Below are 20839 nucleotides of genomic sequence, written 5' to 3' on the forward strand. Positions count from 1 at the left end.
ATATGACTGCCATATATAGTTCATATATAATGACTTCAACACCTATTGTTCGAGCTCATGTATTTATTATTATTATTATTATTATTATTATTATTATTATTATTTTGTAGGCGTTTGAGCTCATGTATTAAGTGCTGTAGCCTATATCCCAGTTGGCCTAAAAAAAAAAAAAAAACCCATCACATGGACCTTTCCATTTGCTATGAGACACGGCTACTAAGAGCACTTTCATTGGATTAGCGAAAAGTTAAATTCAATGAGAATTTAACTATTGAACCATAAAATGTATCACATTAGAATAGTTATATTCTAAATAAACAGTAACTTCTAAAGTTATTTCCAAATTTGAAAGATACTGTTTATTCATCAAATCTATTTTATATAATTTGTTTCTCTCTCCCGAGGTCTCTATCAATGTCTTTCTAGTTTCTATTTTTAATCCATAATTTAATTAGAATATGATTACTAATTAATATATAATATTATAAATAGTAAAATTTGATAAAATAAAATAATTTCATAATTAAAAAAATTAAAATATTTTTGAAATTGATATATTAATTTGAGTTAGTGATATATTAATTTAATAAGAATATGATTATTAATTAATATATAATAGGTAGAATAGTAAAATATGATAAAATAAAATAAATTAATAATTAAAAAAATTAAATATTTTTGAAATTATTAATTATTCATTACTATATAATAAATAAATGTATAATCTAATGTGGATATTTGATGTGAATAATTAAAATCAAATTCATCTTATATTATTTTATTATTATATAATGAAAAAATAGCTATTTCAATGTGGAGATTTATGTGAATGGAATAGTTAAAAGTTAAATTTCTCTTACATTCATAAAAAATGTCCTTTAAGTTTAGCTAATTTAATAAGAGTGCTCTAATACATGCATTTGCATTTGTTGCTGTTGAATATTTTGAAATAATTCATAGGATTGTCTAACTTCACTAACAATCACATTTGTACGAGAAAATGACCCTTCACTACTTATTTCGAAATTAAAAAAAAAAAAAAAAAAAAAAAAAAAAAGCGATCAGTGAATGCAGCTTTGGAAGATTGTTCCAGCAATGTCCAAATGAACAATGCTACACAATCTCTTCAACCTCTAAACATAACATTTTTTTTAATTTTTTTAATTTTTTTTAAGTTTATTCTTTTTAAATTAATTCAATTTTTTTATTCATTATTTATATATTAAATATTTGATAAAAAAATTAAAAATAATATAATATATGAAAGTTGTATGAATAGTAAAAAATTATGTAAATTTTTTCTTATCCAAACACATCAGTACGCGTAGTTGGTATCAGAGAGGATGTGAAAAATAAAGATGGATAATACTACAAAAAAAGTTTTATATTCACGCTACCTAATTAAATATGTAATTATTTTTATAAATTTTTTGCAAGTACATTTAGTATTTTTTATTGAGTAATACGATTCATCGGCTCTTTTATTATTACTCTCTTATCATTCTATTACGTGGAATTAAATAATTAAAAATTATTATATTTTACTTGTAAGTCTATCATATAAATAAATATTAAAAAATTGACATAAAAATAAATGATAACTAAGATGAGTTATAAAATTTTCATTTCATTTCATTATTACGATTTTTTTAAAATTTTATATAAAATATAAAAAATAATTTAATTTTTTTAAATATAAATTTAATTTTTTAAAATTTTTAAATAATAATAATATTAAAAAATATACTCTAAACTTTGATTTAAAATAAAAAATTCTGATATATCCAAGCATATCAAAGCGGTCACAGAATTTTCCCCTCACCACGTGTCGCGTGAATCTTCGAAACCTTGACTCAACTCAGAAACGACACCCAAAGGATCTTAGCAACAGACACCTGTTCCAACGTTCCCAACCGCCACAACTTTCTCACCACCAAAGTTTGTTTACGAAACGCAGAGGAAAGGAAAAAAAAAAAAAAAATAGGAAGTGTGTGATAGCGCTTTTTTCACTGGTTTTGTTTCGCCCGAACCAAACAGGAGATGGAGAAGAAGAAAACGTTGCGTGGAGTACAGAAGAGAAAGCCCACTAAGCGTAGCAAGAAAAAGCTGCTCAAGAAAGTAGGAGACTATCTCAGATCGGATTCTTACATGTTTGCTCCTCTCATCTCTTCCCAATCTAAGACTCTTCGTTCTTCTGCTGAAAGTAAATACCTTTTCTTTTTCTTTTTTTCCTTTTTCGATTATATCTTTGGGTTTTATTTTAAAGTGTTGCTTGTGGGGTATTATAAATATTTGCTTCGATGTATTGGAATTTGCGATCTTAGGAGCGGAAGTGAGAGAACCCATCAGAGAAAACAAGAACAAAAGCCTAATCGAGAAGATTGGGGAGTATCTGAAGTCTGATACCTACATGTATGCTCCATTGGTTGATCCTCCTCGATCAATTAGTCCTCTTCCTACAAGTACGTATAGTTTACATATCCTATGCCGTTTGCTTTTTTTTTTTTTTTTTTTTTAAATTTAAATGGTAAGTTGGAACTTTTGATCATGGTAAAGAGAAATTTATTATGCAATTCTTAGGCCCTGTTTGGATTAAGAAATCCCTAAATTCATCTTATCTCATCTAATTATTATAACTTTCATAAATAATAAACACTTTAACTTTTTTAAATCTCAAAATAATAATAATATTTTATTCGATTTTCATTTCATTTCAACTCAGTATCCAAACCTCCCATATGCGGGTTTCAAATATGTCCCCCCCATTAGTACATTGGTAATAAGGTTTTTTTTAAGCAACCCTATTACAAGTTTAAATGTCAGGTAAAAATGTCTGCCTTTATCTTAATCTCTGTGCATGCTACTCTGTGTGCGCACTTGCACAGGAGGAGGGGAAGGCTGGGTTGGGAGAAGCATTCCAGTTACTTTTCTCCCTTAAAGAATAATGCTTCACCATTTTATATAACACGTATGGAGCAAACTAAAAAGATTGCTCCTGTTGTGATGAACTGAATGAAATGTATCTGTGGGTTGGCCAAATTACTCTACCATTACTCTGTTTAGTTGGGTTTGGGGCGAAATTGGTGAATGTAACCTGAAATTCCAGAGCACACAGCTGAATGAGTTTAGCACTATCAAAAATCTCACTATCACACATCGGGCCCTAGGTCGGAGCAGTGACAACCCATTTCTCCCACGGATTGTTGGGTCGAGACTATTGGTAAACCTGGCCCTGATACCAGTGTACTTGGGTGGTCTTGGGTCTCCTCTCAACCCCAAAAGCTAGCTCAAGAAGTAAGGCTTTCTCTCACACTTATAAATTGACCACCAACCCCTTCCACAACTGATGTGGGACAACTCCAACAGAAATTAAGGGAGTTTGTCTCACTGTGAGGTCACTTTTATAATGCAGTCTGATTATGTGAAGTGCTGAAGTCAGGTTTCAACAAGTCCAAAATTAAGCACAAAAACCAAAGTCCAGGTCATGTTGAAAAATTAGAGAGGGTGACCTCACACTGGGAGTTCATTGATGATCATAATATTTTCGTTCTGAGGTTGAAGACTACCCTATCTTGAAATCATAATTCTCAAATCATCTCCCTTTTCTAGGTAACCTAGTATTTTTTCCCCTAAAAGGATGAATGGGTGATAACTATTCCATGGTTGGAAGGGAGTTTTTCTCCAACAGAAGAAGGAAAGCAAATGAAAACCACAATGAAATGGATGAGATGTGGCTTTGTTGAACATTTACAAATTAACAAGTGATGAGTCAAGGCTGCTGCTAGGAACTCTACCATGCATTTGTATCGAGTGCTAAAGGGTTTGCAAAATTTGAGTCTCCCGGACATGGAAGAAATTTTGTGGATGATGAAAATGTTACTTTCCTTACAGATCTAATATTTTAGGATTTTATGAATGGCCGCCTTCTTGATACCTTTGATAAATGTTGAAAGCTTTTTCTTGTTTGAAAGACACAAAAGAAAATTGAACAGGAAAAAGGAAAAAAAAATCAACAGAGCAAGAAGGGCTAAGATTGTGCAGTTTTGCATAGTTGATCAAGTTTGCATAACAAGTGTTTGAGGTGATGTTTACAATTTCGTTTTAGCAGACAAGTCATGCGATAGAAATCATGCTGATCTGCTGCTGCTGACTCGTCAGAAGAAGCAATTTTCCATAAAGGACTCCACAAGCAATGTGAAGGTCATTTCTAAGGAGTCCATTGGTTGCTGAGCAGTTGAGGAAATAGAGTTGTGTTAGAATTGAATTAGGAGTATTTGTTATTAGTTGTTTGTTTGGGAATAGGATTATCATCAGGTTGCAATTGGGTGTTTTAGGATTTTTAGGTCTTTTAGGATTCATCTGTTGGTTATTACCATTTCTATCAGGAGTTGCGTGTTTCTTTTTCTATAAAATCAGAGTTTGCCCGAAAAGAGTTTGATCTTTTACCAGTTTGTCATCATTGGTCCAGACATCCCCTTCAACATCTCAGCTTTTCTTATACCCCTTCGAGCCTTATGCTGCAACAAATATCCAGAACTCAACCTCATCTATTACCCAAGCTTCACTACCATAATCATGGTTCATTTTCTTATCCTTTTTTCGTTTCCTTCACTTTCCTCTTCCTTATTTCATCTACCACCTGTATTTTTCTTCCTTTTTTTGGGACTTCAATTGAATGGAATCATTACTTATGAGAAATGATGGTCATGAATTTCATATTTCTTTTTAAGGTTAGTCGACATGGTGTCATAGCAGAGGCAAGGAAAGCATGACTAACCCTCACGACATTTTGAATCCACATGGTTTGGGATTAATGACATCATATAAGAGACATTGAACCTACTAAATATTTGTAAGGATTAGATTCCTCAATCATAGCAGAATATTAATGTTTTTTTGTGGTTTTACTGTTATATATGATAGCAGAATATATGATAAGCATGGAGATTAAAGATGAAGGAAAATCACATGTCTAGTAGATCAGTGAAAAGGACCAAAACGAAAATATAGTGCATTAAATGACTTCCGGCTATTCATTAGAAAAAATGACCCTGGGCTGAAAAGAGAAAAAATTGCAGAAGGATGGTATTTTTGAGGTCGAAAATGGGTCTGAATGAGGAGTACGTCATAGTGCCCGTTAAGTCAGTCGATCTTTCAGCTGACCGCATTCCTCATCAAGTCAATCTTCCCATTCCATGTCCAATTTGATGCTTAGTTGAAGTTTTGCCATGAATCTAAGTTCTGTTATGGGCTGAATGGTTGGGCTTCCATGCATCTGCCTGCCCTTGGAAGTCCATACCCCATTACTTTTGTTTAAAAATGAGTTTCATCATCACTTGAACTATTTGTTTCATTATATTCCTGGACCTTCATGGTACATGAAAAGGGTGACGATGGCAGTTTCAACGCAGAATGTCACCATGGAAGACAATGAACCAACAGATTGGTCATCAGATATAGTAGGGAAGGATCAAACCTCCAAGAGCTTTCTTCACGAAACTAGCATCTCTGAAGAACAAACTTTTGGGCACGGAGAGATGGTGAAGCACATGGTTTACAAAAACTGTCACTCTACATCCGTTTCAGGTCACATTCTTTACCCCATGACATGGTCTGTTGTCTGTCCCTTCGCTCGTAATTTGATTTCTTGATGTCATACATGACATTACTGCACTATCGGTAACGTGGAGATGCTTTTTGAGATCTTTTCAATTGTCAGTTTGTTATTTGTTTCTTTCTGACACGTCTCATTGCCCGATAGAGCATAAGAGTATTAAGAGGACAGTGTCTGCAATTGTCAATTTGATGCATATGCATCTCGTGGCGGTAGTTGAGACTGATTTCTCAAACAACAGTTAATTCGATGCATATGCATCTCATGGTGGCAGTTGAGACTGATTTCTCAATTACTTTAATTAAACTTCTGCCCACAAATTATGGGGTTAGTGGTAACGAATTGGTTCTTGAAATGATTTTATGATATTGGCATCTTTAATATTTCACCAGAAACTTTTGCAGTTCTCTTGAAAACAAAAGAGTGCCTCGATTTACAGCTTGCCTTTTTTCTTTTGCAAAGACCTCTGATTTTGTTAGTGTAAAATCCAAAACTTTGAAAACTAAAATCAAGACTAAAATCCAAAATTTTGAAAACTTTGAAAACCTTTCATCTCATCGTTACAATTTTTTCAAATTTCCACACAAAATAAAATAAACAATTCAACTTTTTCAAATCTTAAAATAAAAATAATATTAAAAAATATATTATAATAATATTTTATTCAACTTTTTAACTTTAATCTTAACTAATCTCATCTCATCTCTAAAAACAAATGAGGAATTGAGAAACTGGTTTTGGTCCGTCACAGGAAAGGGAAAGCTCAACTCACAGCTGAGGAAGTTCATTGTTGAATGAAAACTCTCTCCATCAATGCACTTAAATATACAGGCATCTTGTACTTATATTTATATGTCGTAGTTAGTGAGACTGTTGGTAAAACTTATGCTGGTATGTTGTCTATGAGTCTGTAAAGGTTCTTGTTATGAAGAGTCTGTATAGTTTTTATTATGAAGACGAGTAGCAGTGCTTCTGTTAATTGTCGCCGACATAGATTCATCCCCTTTAAAGGTGAACTCAGGAGTGCTAAATAGGAGTTTCGGATTGAAAGACATTGAATTCGTTCGTCAAATACGGTCGTGCTGCTGTTGTGTGAATTGACGATTGAAGTCGCTTCCAAATTGAACTTCCCTGCATAATTATAGGCTTATAGCGATTTATGATCAAACCACCTTTGCTGAATTCAGGATTTTTTAAAAACAAATATATATGTGTATATAATAATGGGAGTAATTATCTGAATGATTTGACTTAACGTCGAGAGATCATGCGTTGGGGGGCCGAAGCACGTCTTTTCAAGGATGAAAAAACATGTACTTTGCTCTTTAGAATGATTGGACAGTGCAGGAACAGCGTGATGACATGAATCAGGGGCTGGTTAGTGGTTATGCCCTTGACTTGATTGAAGGGAGTGATCAATATGTGATGATTGCGTGTTCGCTGTATAATCTGTCACTGACTCACTACCATGCGGAATGCTTCGATACAGAGCAGAGCTTGAGATTACTCTCTGCCCAACGGTACTTGTGAAAAGATATATCACCTATGCAATGTTTTAATCTTGTTATTTGTGGTGTTTTTATTGTTTTCTGGGTGGTCGTTTATCCTGGCCCAACGGTACTTGTGAAAAGATATATCATCATGCTTTAAAGAAGTTTAAACCTTAGTTAATTTGAAGAACAGCATTTTTTTGAATCGTCGCTTGCTGAAGAGCGATTATGGGAAAGGTTAAGACCTGCATATTATTCTTTCCTCTTCGACGATCCAATTAAGCCCAGTTGAGAACACTTGCCCTAAAACATTTATAAGAGCACTCTCATTGGAATGGTTAAATTAAAGTACATTTTTTATGAATGTAAGATGAATTTAACTTTTAGCTATTCCATTTTTATAAATCTCTACATTGAAATAGCTATTTTTTCATTATATGACAATAAAATAATGGACGTTGCTACGTCCACAAAAAATTTCTACCGAAATTTTCTACCGAACCGTTCAAACTCTTTTTTTTATTTTTTTAACTTTTTCTTTCACCATTTTTTTAAAGTATTTAGATATTTTTTAAAAATAAAAAAAATCACATATTCATTTAAAAATATTTACTTAATCATTAAGTAAAAAAAAATTTAAAAAAAAAATTAAAAAAATTGTCGGTAAAAGATTTCGGTAGAAATCTTCTGTGAGAATAGTGTTTTCCTAAAATAATATAAGATGAATTTAATTTTGACTATTCACATCAAATTTTCAAATTGAATTATCTATTTATTCATTATATAGTAATGAGTAATTAATAATTTTGAAATTTTTTTAATTATAAATTTATTTTATTTTATCATATTTTACTATTTATAATATTATATATTAATTTGTAATTATATTCTAATTATATTTTTTCAATTGTCATTTAAAATAGAGAGATAAATAATTAATATTAAAAGGAGAGAAATAAATAATATAAAAAGGATTTGATGAATGAATAGTGTGTTCTAAATTTAGAAATTAGTTTGGATATTACTGTGGAATATAGCTAATTCAATGTGAGCAATTTATTGACCTAATAGCTAAATTCTCATTGGATTTAACTTTTAGCTAATCCAATGAGAATGCTCTAAGTCTGACAGGTTAGCTTAGGTGATCGAGAACAATTGAAATGTGGCTCGTTTCGTTGGAAGATCTCTGTCTGTACAACATAACAGAACAATGAGAATCGTAGGGAAGCATTGAAGTCATTTGTGGAAACGGAAGAATTAAACTAGTTGGTGGTGCCACGAATAAAAAGATCAATAAAATATATTTCTGCATGATCGAATATTAATCAACATTAGTATTTGGGTTCTTATGCCATACCCGATTACTGTAGAAATCAGTAGCGCAGATGTAGCAGATAAAGAACACTGCATGTTACATGCATTCTGTGTAGCGAGGACCATGTCGGCACTGTAGATATATTGTCTTGCCCGAGAGATGCCGATATCTTTCACAGCCACAGATTAGTGACAGATTTCTTGATATCAACTTTAAATGAACGTCACCAACACAGTTTTTTTAAGTATAAAAGATTACAAATTACAACTATGTTAGCCAGTTTCTGAGTTATCTTATTAAATCGATTTGTATTCCAGTCAGTAATCTTAATTACCATCTCGAAATCGATAAATGGAGCAGCACAGTTTTTCTTTTTATCTGTTACTGAGATCGACTCTCTAGCTGCTCTGGTTTTTCAATTAATAGAGAAGCAGCTAGCGCATGATGCATCATTTCAAGGTACAATTATTCATTTCTCTATACCATCCGGCCGTGCTGATGTCAATAATCTTCTTCGATCGCCATGATCACCCATTTAACCAAAAAGACTTAATAAGAAATTATTGATGGACAACAAATCTCAGGCTAAAGGACGACGCACGAACGTAGTAGTAATAGTATATCATCAATAGATTCACACTGTCATGCCCTGATTTCTCAGAGGACAGGTCTCGCCTGATCAGCCATACCTTGTGAGAATTAGAGTGACGTAAAAATATATTGAACATAAAATAGGATAATACATGTGTTTGGGACGGATCTATATCATAATTGTCAATATTATTTTTACAGGCAGGAAGCATGCATGTTGAAGGAAATGCAACGAATATCTTAGGTGCCACCCATTGCGCCCAACGAGTGCGTAGGACCGATTATTATTCTTTTCCCACATTCCATATTTCATATGACTGCATACAAGGTAGAGGGTCCTTTCACATTAAGGCCCTATTTGGATAGTTAGATAAATGTGATGATTTTATATAAAAGTTGAAAGTTAAATAAAATATTGTTAGAATATTATTATTATTTTGATATTTGAAAAAGTTGAATTATTTATTATATTTTGTGTAAAAATTAAAAAATTTATAATAATGAGATGAGATGAGATGAAACCATTTCTATATCTAAATGGGACTTAAAACTCTTTGAATCACAGTATAGCTAGCGGTAGTTGCTTGTGGGGGCCGGAAAACTGCACACGAATACCTGCCTTCTGTTTGATCTTATGTATGAAACGGATGAATTAATTCATCTCCAAACAAATTTTCTTACAGAAGATAATCGAATCATCAGAACGTCCATATTTTTTTTTTCCCTCTCCGGGGCTGTCAACAAATTAACGTATAGCTCAATTACTGAGTACTGCTACAAAAACAGAGTACTATCCATGCCCATTAGCATTGGGCATGTATACCTAGTACCTACCCCGCACGTGGGAACATCAAGTCAGAACATGCAGGTATCTGACGTGGCATTTTACCAACCTTCAGCACGTCCATTTGTTTGGCCATCAATTGCTTTAATTAAGTAGGGTCCTATGTAGACCTAAAAAGTCACCAACACATGCTTTGCAATAGGAGTCTATTGCCATGTATAGAATGCAAGCATTTAGAACTGAGAGGTGAAATGTTTTGCGCAGGAAAGGTAATGGAGGGAGAGAGTCCAAAGCAGGCATTTGAAAAAAGAGGGAGAACAACAACATGATCTGATCTGGGTATGGGTATGCATCAAATTCTCTGGTCCATAAGCTGCTGCAATAATGCAAGGTTGTAGCAGCTGGGCCCCAAGAGAGAAAGCACGGCCACATGTTTCCAATCAAAGGTATGACTCATTTGAACTCCGCAATGACAGCAGTCTTGCCCATTAAGATGTAGTACTCGTATCCATCAAGACATGCACGTGTGTGGCATTAAATTTAGGGCCTCTCCAAAGAAAATGACTCCCCCTCTTTCTCTCATATATCACTTCAATCTTTGTCTGGGCTAGGCTGGTTGCCTTGGCTTCTTTCAAGTGCAAACCCACGTTAGAAAAAGACCTCAAGTGCCGATAATACAGACATGCTTGGCAGTTTCAGAAAAATTGAAACTGATCGGGAGCAACTAGTCAAGCAACCGCCCGTAGGCCCTGCTATTAACTACACTGGTGTTACTACTTAATATAGATGAATACTTCAACATAAGCGCTTCTTATTGTGTCCATTGGATTAACTCTTTCCGATTTAGTTTGTTAGGGACCTTCTTCAAACTCTGAGTGTGCATGCTTAGGATTATGCCACCATTCCCTCTGCTTGATCTCAATACGGGCTAAAAAATTAATGAAATACCCAATGCAAACATCACGATTCTCTTAGTTATTTATATACAACTTTATGAGATCGATGCTCTCTCTCTCTCTCTCTCTCTCTCTGTTTTTCGTTGAATATCTGCCTCTAAGATAACAAGCATTTAAGAAAATATCTTTTCTTCTTATGTTTCTTTTTTCAGGACCGCAAGGAATAACCGGTTTGATCATGAATGGAACTGGCCTAGTGTAACATAGATTTAAGTCGTTTTATTGTCTGACAGTTACGTAAAGTATATATGATTTGAACTTCCACGAATTGACCTATTGCCATTGAATTTATTTTGAGAGAGCACTTGTAATATAATGCAGCAGTTGATTTGAGGAAGTTTATCATGTACTATGACAGTTGGATTTATAAGACGGTATGTACAACTTGATTCACCGCATATATATATATATATATAAAAGCAAATAATTGTATAGCAGTACTATAGGTTTAAGATACAAAATGATCTTAATATTCTAAAATGAAATGTTTTAGTCACAAACAGATTCTATACAAAATTTATAAATTGACATGTGTATATGTTGGATTCTAAGGCTACTTATATTGTATAATATATCTAAATCCATGTCAATTTATGAATTTTTTTTTTTATAAATTTTTTTTTAACTGTTTGCATTTTTCTACCCTAAAAGACCCACTGATCCATCTATATGTGAATGTTTCGGCCTATATTTAAGCTATAAAAATGTAGCTGTCTGCTCCCACGTAAGCTTGGACTTGACCAAAACATGAAGCCCACAACATTTTTTCAGAGATTCGACAATATTGCCTGGTTTCAAATATAGCCATATAGATGGTGGTTTTACTCCTGCAACACTTTTTTTTCCCTTTTCACGTTTTACCCGTTATACTCGTTTCCCTTAGATGGATGTGTGGTTGATATGTCGATGGATTAATGGATTTCTCTTTCCAACAATTTAAGTTGCGCTGTCTTATATAAATATATATATATATATATATATATTGCTACAGAACAGTCACGGTAGTTGTGCACAAATTGCACACACTACGTGGTTGCTTCTGGTCCTTTTGTTTTTTGTTTTTTTTTTGTTCAAAACGCACTAGACGGCTTACCCATCTCTCTCTTCCTCTCTCTCATCATCTCTCTCTATCATCTCTTTCATTAGCTGTCTCTCTCATCTCTCTCTCCTTAACTCTCTCTCACATCCCTCATCAGATCTCTCTCTCATTGTCTCTCTCTCTCATCTCGGCTCTCTCTCTCCTCGACTCTCTCTTTCTCATCGTCTCTCTCTCTCTCTCCTCGACTCTCTCATCCCTAATCGACTCTCTCCTCATCTAAGTCTCTCTCTCTCTCATCAACTCTCTCTTATCGTCTCTATCTCAGTCCGGTCAGTTTGGCAATAATTTCAAATTTGGAAGATATGTGGTTTGAATGATGCTGCATAGGGTGTGCAAAAGTGACTACTCCCAACAGTGGCTGCTCCCAATATTTTTCCTATATATATATATGTGTGTGTTTTCTATTTCTATGTGAAATGGCTATATTAAGAGGTTTAGGCAGCTATGAAGAGGCCGGCCCCCCACATTTCCCCCCTCCCCCCAAGCTCCTTCCATCAGTTCAAGAGTAGTGCTACATGTACTTATACTTTTACTTATAATTTTACTTACAAGATTCATTTTGTTAGTTTTCTTTTGAAATACAAATTTTAAATTTTAAATTTTATGATTTTTAGCTATCAATAATTGACATGTAAATAAGTAAGTTTTTTGTAAGTTTTTCTTAAGTATATTAGCATTTTTCATCAGCTCAATTGTTGGAGAGAGAAAACATAAACTACAAGACTATTAATCTTATCATATACCTCAGTATAAGACAAAACGTTGGACATTAAGTTTGGAAGATGGCGTAGAAATCTACAATGCATTGAGTTAGATATTAGGCTTGATCCATAATTAGTTAGCAAGAAACTTGATCATTGCTTGTTGCTTGTTTTATATATGCCAGAATCAGATCATGATCACTGAGATCATGAAAGCTCATGAAAGCACAAAACTTTCTTGTTAGCTTTTTCCATGTTAAAATCACCCAACGTCCCCTCGTGACCCTGATCTCTCCTTGATCAGTACTCCTCTCTCACTCAGACACACACGTGTGAGAAATTTTCTTGCGAGAGATGTAGGGTCTCCTCTCCTTTGTGCCTATATAGACATCCACCTCCAGCCCTAATTGATCATTCAATCTCAGTCTCTCTCTCTCTCTCTCTCTCTCTCTCTCTCTCTCTCTCTCTCTCTCTCTCTCTCTCTCTCTCTCTCTCTCATACATAATGAGAACAAGGTGTTCTCCTGCCTGGAGAAGAGGGGCCATGCGGATGAGGGGAAGGAAGAAAAGGCTGAGGATTTCATTGGTTGAAAACGCTAAGAGCGTCAAGACTTCCATTCGAGGAAAGCTTATGCAGCTCCAAAGGATGATTCCAGATTGCCATGAAACGGACATGGAAACTCTGTTTCCAAGGATTGCAAATTACATTCTCTTACTCGAAGTTAAAGTGAATGCTCTTAAGAATCTGTCCACTTTATATGGGGTCTGAGGGAGGAGAAAACAAAACAATTCATCAAGAATTTCTCAACTACATGATGAGAATTCCATTTGTGGGGTTAATTAAAAATGTAAAGCGTGGAAGGTTGGTGGGATGCAGTACTTAATGTATTTACCAGCTAGCTTAATGTACCAACAACGTTATTGTATGTGTAAATTAATAAATGCAACTTCCATTTACAAGCATTAATGGGTACTATTCAAACTTCAAATTTTATTTTAAGTTTTTATCGTTTGATGAGATATTCAACGGGGAAGAATTATAAAGATGAAACGAAAATACAAGTTGGGAACTGAAAGTTTTTTTTTTTCATAATTTACATTTGATATAAATTATTTGGAAAATGCTTTAGCTCCCAATATATAAAACATCTCTGGGTTAATTGATCCGATAAAATTATTTATTTATTTTTACTTAATGATTAAGGAAGTATTTTTTTTAATGATGTTGTATTTTTTTAAAATGTTAAAGAGAATTAAAAAAAAAAAAAAACAAATGCACTAATTGGAAGAATCTCTCGGGAGCTTTTATCGATGGTTGTAGTGCTACCCCTTTTATTGTTGGTTGCATGTGGCGTGTGTGCCAGCTAGTATGGGTCTAAAAATTTAGATTTGGTAATTATTATCCTTGCTAAGTTATAAGCAACTATACATGAATAAGAAAATTTTTACATTAACTCTTTACAAATAATAAGTATATACATGCTTCTGCCGCCTAAAGTTTAATAAAATTAGTATACCGTTATTTCAATCATCTTCTTCTTGATATATGTAACATCAAATAATTAGAGTTAATTATCGAAACATAACAAATAATTGATCAATTATATAACATCATATCAAAAGAAGGAAATGAATAATATTTTAGCAATCAACTAAGTATATATATTATGCTGATCAAAAGAAAACTAAAGATATTAAAAAAAAAAAGAGTCCAGCTACTCTGCTGCCCAAAATAGCCAACTCAATTTGACCGAAAGTGTAAATGTATTTTTGTTTTTTTCTCATTTTTTTAATATATTTAAATATTTTTAAAAAAAAAGAAAAAAAATCAGTAAATTAAAAATCACTTTCTTAATCATTAATTAAAAAAAAATTTAAAAAAAATAAATATACAAATGATCTAGACAAAATAAGTGGATAAATTAGCATTTTAATAACAAAAAAATCGGCAGTGATATTGATGAATATGAACATCGATCGATCGATCGTTATAAGGTGGGATTTGATTGATGGCTGCTGTTGTAACCCAATTGGCCTTTTGTTTTAAAGAGATGACCCAAAGATGTGATGGGTTAAGTATTAATAGTCTGACATTATCAATAGAAGATCATGTCCACAAAGATATATAAGATCCGATGGTTAATTGGGTATTTTGTCGGCCGAAATATTCTGCTGATTATGCTGCGCGCATGGACGTTCAAGCAAATATCCGGCCATTATCTTCATCTAATTATATATGTTGTTCGCTTAGAAAAACGAAATAATACTGACCCCATGCATCTCGATCAATTAATTTCTTTGAAACTTACATATATAGAATCTACGTTCCTATTTTATTCACAGCTAGCACATATATATTTTAATTAATTCATGTGATTATTGAAATTTGTTGGGTGGCGTCAATTGAAATTATTTGAGAATATTCATTTTTTATGCCCTTTTTATATATGTTTAATAAATTTCGTTCATTCTTCCTCTTTGATTTTTATTTTTTATTTTTTTTATTTTTTTTTTTCTTTAATTTTTGTGTGTGTGTGTGTAAAGCTGTGATTATTTGTTGAAAGTTTGGAACTGCCTATATGTAGAGCTCTTTCGCCGTGTTTTTGAAAAGAAGAGTGCTATAGTTATAAAGAAATTATATAAAAGTAATTTCATAAACAAACGTGACTTAATGTGATCCATTAGATCTCATATTTACAATAAAAGTAACTTTACAATCTGACAAATCACATTATGTTATATCAGTTTGTAAGATTACTTTTGTATAATCACTTTATGATTATAATATTTTTCTTTTGAAAAACATGAAGCAATATACTTTTCTAATTTTCTCCTCCGGTAAAGATTCTTAAATTTTGGGTCATTCCAATATATATTATTAACCCTAAGAAAATATTTATAGGTGGTTAGTTATTTGTGACAAAAATCATTATTGAGAAATTTCTTAACTATAAAGAGATTACACAAAAATAAATTTACAAGTTGGCGTGACTTGATGTGGTGTATCAGATTATAAAATTATTTTTATTATAAAGTAGATGTAATGTAACGTACACATGAAGTCACGATAATTTATAAATTTATTTTTATGTAATCTATTTATATATAACGTTTTTCATAATTATTTTTTACAAAAATAAGTCTATATATCATCGTGTGATATATTATATATATATAATCGAATACACATGATGACTTGCTAATTAATTGATTTCCTTCAGATTGCTAATTCGTACGTACATGAATCTCTCTCAAATCGATCAGTTGGTGGCCTGAACAAGAGGCATTCATCCTACATATATTTTTCTTTCTGTTCATATTTTTCTTTTCATGATATATAAAAAGTCAAAAGAAATTTATAGAAGGGTCGTACCATCTGATTAAACACTCTTACCGCATGCGTACGCATGGCATTTGAAGTCATGATCGATCAGGGCAAATTAATTAAAGCCAGCTGCTGATTTGATATGATAGTGGTCCATTGAGATAGATTAGATGCTCTTAGTTAGCTAGCTAGTAATACTAAGAATATCCTACATATATCGAATATATATATAATAATCAAAACGTACATGAGCTCAATTATTATAATATCCAAAAACAATGCCTCCATCTCGCGTTTTCCTAAGAAACCCAGCCATGCATGATCACCTGCTGAGTGCCGAATTAACTCGATCCATCGACTCCTAGCTAGCCATCATGTACAGATCATATATGTTTCAAAGACCGCCAGCTTGGACTACCTGATGATCAAAAAGATCAGATCAATCAGGAAATTAACTCGCCAAAATTAAAGCATGCATTTGTCAGCTGGTTTTGATCTGGTGGTAATCAAATGTGCCTACTTAATTCCCTATCCTTATTTATTTATACACACTTAACTTAGCTGATTGAAACTATGATATATATATATATCACCATGCACTAAGGGGTTTACTTATCCGACCTTTTATTAATTGTAAGAGATTTTTTTAAATCCCGATTTAATTGATAAACTCTTATTTGTAGCGAATGAATGGTATCTTATACAAAGAGAACAAGAAGGTCGTTACAGTTATAACAATTATTCAAACAAGCTGCTTGCTCCTGATCTCCAAAGAAGTATTCCAACTATTACATATATGGTTGGATAATGATACACCTACAATTACTTTACAATTAGTTTACAATTCATTTTAAATCTACCAATATAATTGTGACATTTCATTAAAAGATAATTTTAATTTTATTTAACTACCCTTCATTTTAAATAGATCAATAGTAAACTAGTTGTAAACTAATTGTAATCTTATCATTTTCCTACATATATATGATTTTATTACGACCTTCATTGCTACTTTATTTTGATTCAATGCATATATATTAAACCTAGATTTTGTTGTTTTATATATGTAACTTCTCATGGAAAACATCCTTCAATATATATATATATATATATATATATATATATATATAGCTAGCCAAATTGATGAGAAATCTTTCAATAAATCCAAGAATCAAGAAAATTAATATACATAATATATATATAGTGTATATATATGGAAAATTTTATACACCATATTACCATACTATTTTTATTCTACTAAGTATGATGTGATACATTTATCACTATTAAATAATCATTTATTACATGCTTCTTTATCATCTAATAGTGATGAATGTGTAATATACCACTTAATATGATCAAAATAGGATGAGAGTATAGTGTATACTATTACTTATATATATATTTATATACACACACATATAAGGCCAGCTAGCCAATAATAAACGATGCATGTTTGGGCCACTTTTTGATGAATGTCTGAAAATTCTCGTCATGAATTTGAAGTGCGTGCATGGGTTAATTAATATTAATTGCTAGAACAGATCAAATTATGCGACAAATAATGAATGTGTGCAACTATAATTAATTACCCTAATTAACCAAATACGTACCGGCCAAACAGTACCATCAATATATATATATATATATATATACACATCATGCCTGCGGTGCGTGCGCCATCTGATGACCACGTATACGTAATTCGTTTATTTATTCTGAACATATCTTTTTTCAACTTGACAGGAGGACTTGGATTGCTTGAACAAGGTGGCCGCCGGTGGTGTCCTAGAAGTGCGCTAGAAGCGACCGAGCTAGCCCTTAATTTAAGGGTCGGCATTATATATATATATATATATATATATATATATATATTAACTGCTTGGGAAAAAATAGCAAAATGCATGAGCACCACTAGATCAAAGGTATCACATATTAACATAAATATTGCTAGCTCTATATTTGAATTAATGACCCTTATTGGACCGATCTAGCTGTAAAGTATTAATTGGTAAAATAAACATGAAAGCTAGCTGCTCGATCGGCGCTACATCATCATATATATAATTCACATTAATATATGCTGCTAATTAATATAATTAGTTCATTATAATACGTACATGGCTAATTATTGATTTTTTTTATTATAATGCATGGACTCGTTGATACTCCGCTGGATATTTATTTATTTTTATTTATGGGTCCAATTAATTTATCCCGTTTTCACCCATAATTAATTACATATAAGTACTCATGTTTAACTCCCTAAGATGTAGAATCATATATATATATATGCATCTTGTCCAGGAAGTTGGGCAAGTACACTGTACATAAATTCAACTAATTGAGTGCCGAAACACTAATTAATTAAATCTCATTATTAATTATTAGTGAGCAAATGATCAGGCCGAAAACACAGTTCCATGCATGAGTTGATCTTTTTTGGATGCATTCTCCTTAATTTGATTCTTAACTTAATTGTGATCATGATGAGAGACATTACTATTTACTTTTGGAATGATATCTCACCATCACGCAAGGTAGTAGCTAAGTTGGTATACGAGCTGGTATTTCATAACTTCGAGATCAAAAGTTTGAGTCAGGATATAAGTTGAAATTATATGTGATAGTAAAATCTGACATTTAGACCATGAGATTTGTTTTGGATTAACTGGATATTTTAGAGGTGTTGTAGTCACAAGCACACCGAAAAAGAATTGCTATGCTTGTCGCTCTCGCCTCCTATTTTCTTAAGGGAAAAAGAGAGAATGACATCTCAAGTAAATTAAGGCCGTGATTAGCTTTAATTAATTTGATGGTGAATTGCTCTTTTTCTTTACTTTTTAATTTTAATTTTAATTTTTCCCTTTAATGTAATTTGTTTGAACCCGTTGAAGTAGTAGGAGCCAATCACAAGGATAAATGCTTTGTTTGACAACGAGGGCTAGTAGTCTATAGTATTGGACCTAGGAAAGGAGGTGTTTCTCGGGGTTGGCCAAATCATTGAAGATTGTAGGGCTGTAAACCTTTGTTAGGACATTGGGAGGGTCCCATCCATGTGTACACATGCGTGTGTTCCCGTGTGTGCGTGCGTGCACGAGCACGGCCACTTAATTAATACCATCTCTCGCCACTCAACCAAACCCTACTCTCAACTCTCCATACGCGCGGAATATCATACACTTCATCCACCTTCCTAGTACAAACCAGATATATCACATTATTGTGTGACAAATCAAAACAAAGGTTACAAGTATTGATTTTATGATAATTCCTTTGTAATATATATATATTTGGATTACTGTACGTGTTCTTCCAAAAACAAAAGGCAAGTAAGTCGCAGTTTTTGAAAAATATTCTATCTATAAAGGAATTCTATAAAAATAATTTTACAAATTGATTTGACTTGATATGATTTGTTCGATTATAAAATTATTTTTATTATAAATTAAAACTGATAAATTACATAAAGTCACGTTAATTTATAAATTTATCTGTGACAATAACACTAACAAAATTTGAAAAATGATGACAAATGAACTAAAGGAATTAAAGTCAAGCTAAACATTCAATTCATGGGCTTTATAATGTTATATATTATATATAATATTATTCGAGATAGTAAGGTATGTAACTTTTGGCTTTGGGAAGTGAAAGGTACGTGGAGAGGGAGAAAATTAAGATTGGAAGAGAGAAAATCCAAGTGTCCCATGTTGTACTGCTGCTGACAGCGAGTCAATATATTGTAAGGATAGGATAGCCGTAAATCACGGGGGCAGCGGCAGACACCCACTGCCTCCTCTGCTTTGGACTCTTTCTCAGCTTGGACCTTTGCTTCCCATGGGTTTTGGATTTTTATATTCTTAAAACAATTAACAAATAAAAATTAAGATAATAAAAGTCTTACCGCACGTGATCTCTAATATTATAAAACATGAACTACCTTGCTTGCTTGCTTGCTTTCTGCATGCGGCATGCATGGCATTTCAAGGTCTCTTTGGCTTTAAATATTAGGCGCTGTTATTAATGACCTAATAAATGTCATAAAAAAAAAAAAAAAAAAAAACTTGTTTGTAACATAAAACATGGTTGAAAATTTTAGGAGATCATCGAGATGGTGCGCACGTTTTGTAATTATAATTGCAGGAAATAGCATGCATGATATATATATAGGCACGCATTATAATATTGGACAATCTTGAAATAATTATAAGTGATGACATGGTAAAAAGATATGGTGATTAGGGTACTGTTAATTAGCAGATAGAGAGCTAGCTAGGGATAAGATGATGATCTCCTTTATTTCATGATCATCATGATCATCACTGTACCGTTGGAAGTTTGAGAGGGAGATCAGGCCAGGATTGGGAACTAAATTTCAGTAGTTGACAATGAGGTCCCACCAGTCCACATGATAGAAGAATGCCACAAATTAAGGCTACGACCCATTCAAAAAAGAGTCACAGAAAGAGAAATCTCTTAGACCAAAAAGATAGCAAAATGAAGTTGGGACGCATGCATCCATCTCGATCTAGTCCCACATGATTTTGGGAAACACCCCTTTATTTCAAAAATAAAATAAACTAAAAACAAAAGAAAAAGGGTGATTTAAATATCCATCGGTTTTGGTCCCACCAATAAATTGTTCGTATAGACACATGAGTCATCTCTGTGCCGCTATATATGGATATGATTCTTTGAATTTCGATCTAATGAAAGTCTTTTTTCTTTCTTTCTTTCTTTTCTTCTTGAATTTTGAGCTTCTTTTTCATCCTCCTCCATATAATATACGTTATGAGGCCAGATGTTATATACAAAAACAGAAAAGAAACAAATAATAAATAATAAATTAACAAGAAACAAAGAAATCAGCTCTCTCTCTCTCTCTCTCTCTCTGTGCAGAAGATATATTTTCTAATTATTTAAGGGGATGATCTGTTCGTACTAATTTGAAGAGGCTTCAGA

General features: G+C 32.6%; 1 protein-coding gene across 3 annotated transcripts; it reads left to right on the forward strand.

Moving 5' to 3' along the window:
- Positions 1–1926: 1926 nt before the first annotated feature.
- On the forward strand, positions 1927–7219 carry LOC108998919. 3 transcript variants are annotated; one of them, XM_018975688.2, is made up of 4 exons: positions 1928–2203; positions 2325–2462; positions 5401–5586; positions 6366–7219. In XM_018975688.2, exons 1-4 carry the CDS (start codon positions 2041–2043, stop codon positions 6410–6412), a joined length of 534 nt encoding a protein of 177 aa, XP_018831233.1. In that variant the 5' UTR covers positions 1928–2040; the 3' UTR covers positions 6413–7219. The 3 variants fall into 3 exon arrangements, with proteins under 3 accessions (XP_035538850.1, XP_018831234.1, XP_018831233.1); XM_035682957.1 differs by lacking the exon at positions 6366–7219 and having other exon boundaries at positions 1927–2203; positions 5401–5734; XM_018975689.2 differs by lacking the exons at positions 5401–5586; positions 6366–7219 and adding an exon at positions 4109–5394 and having other exon boundaries at positions 1927–2203.
- Positions 7220–20839: the final 13620 nt, after the last annotated feature.

This window comes from Juglans regia, chromosome 11, assembly GCF_001411555.2.
Source record: "Juglans regia cultivar Chandler chromosome 11, Walnut 2.0, whole genome shotgun sequence".
NCBI lineage: Eukaryota > Viridiplantae > Streptophyta > Magnoliopsida > Fagales > Juglandaceae > Juglans > Juglans regia.

What these genes read in the sequence shown, in the direction of transcription:
- LOC108998919 (XM_035682957.1), top strand. Translation starts at nt 2,041, where the DNA reads ATGGAGAAGAAGAAAACGTTGCGTGGAGTACAGAAGAGAAAGCCCACT. An exon ending in TCTTCGTTCTTCTGCTGAAA is followed by an intron (nt 2,204 to 2,324) that starts GTAAATACCTTT and finishes TTGCGATCTTAG; the next exon opens with GAGCGGAAGTGAGAGAACCC. An exon ending in AATTAGTCCTCTTCCTACAA is followed by an intron (nt 2,463 to 5,400) that starts GTACGTATAGTT and finishes TGACGATGGCAG; the next exon opens with TTTCAACGCAGAATGTCACC.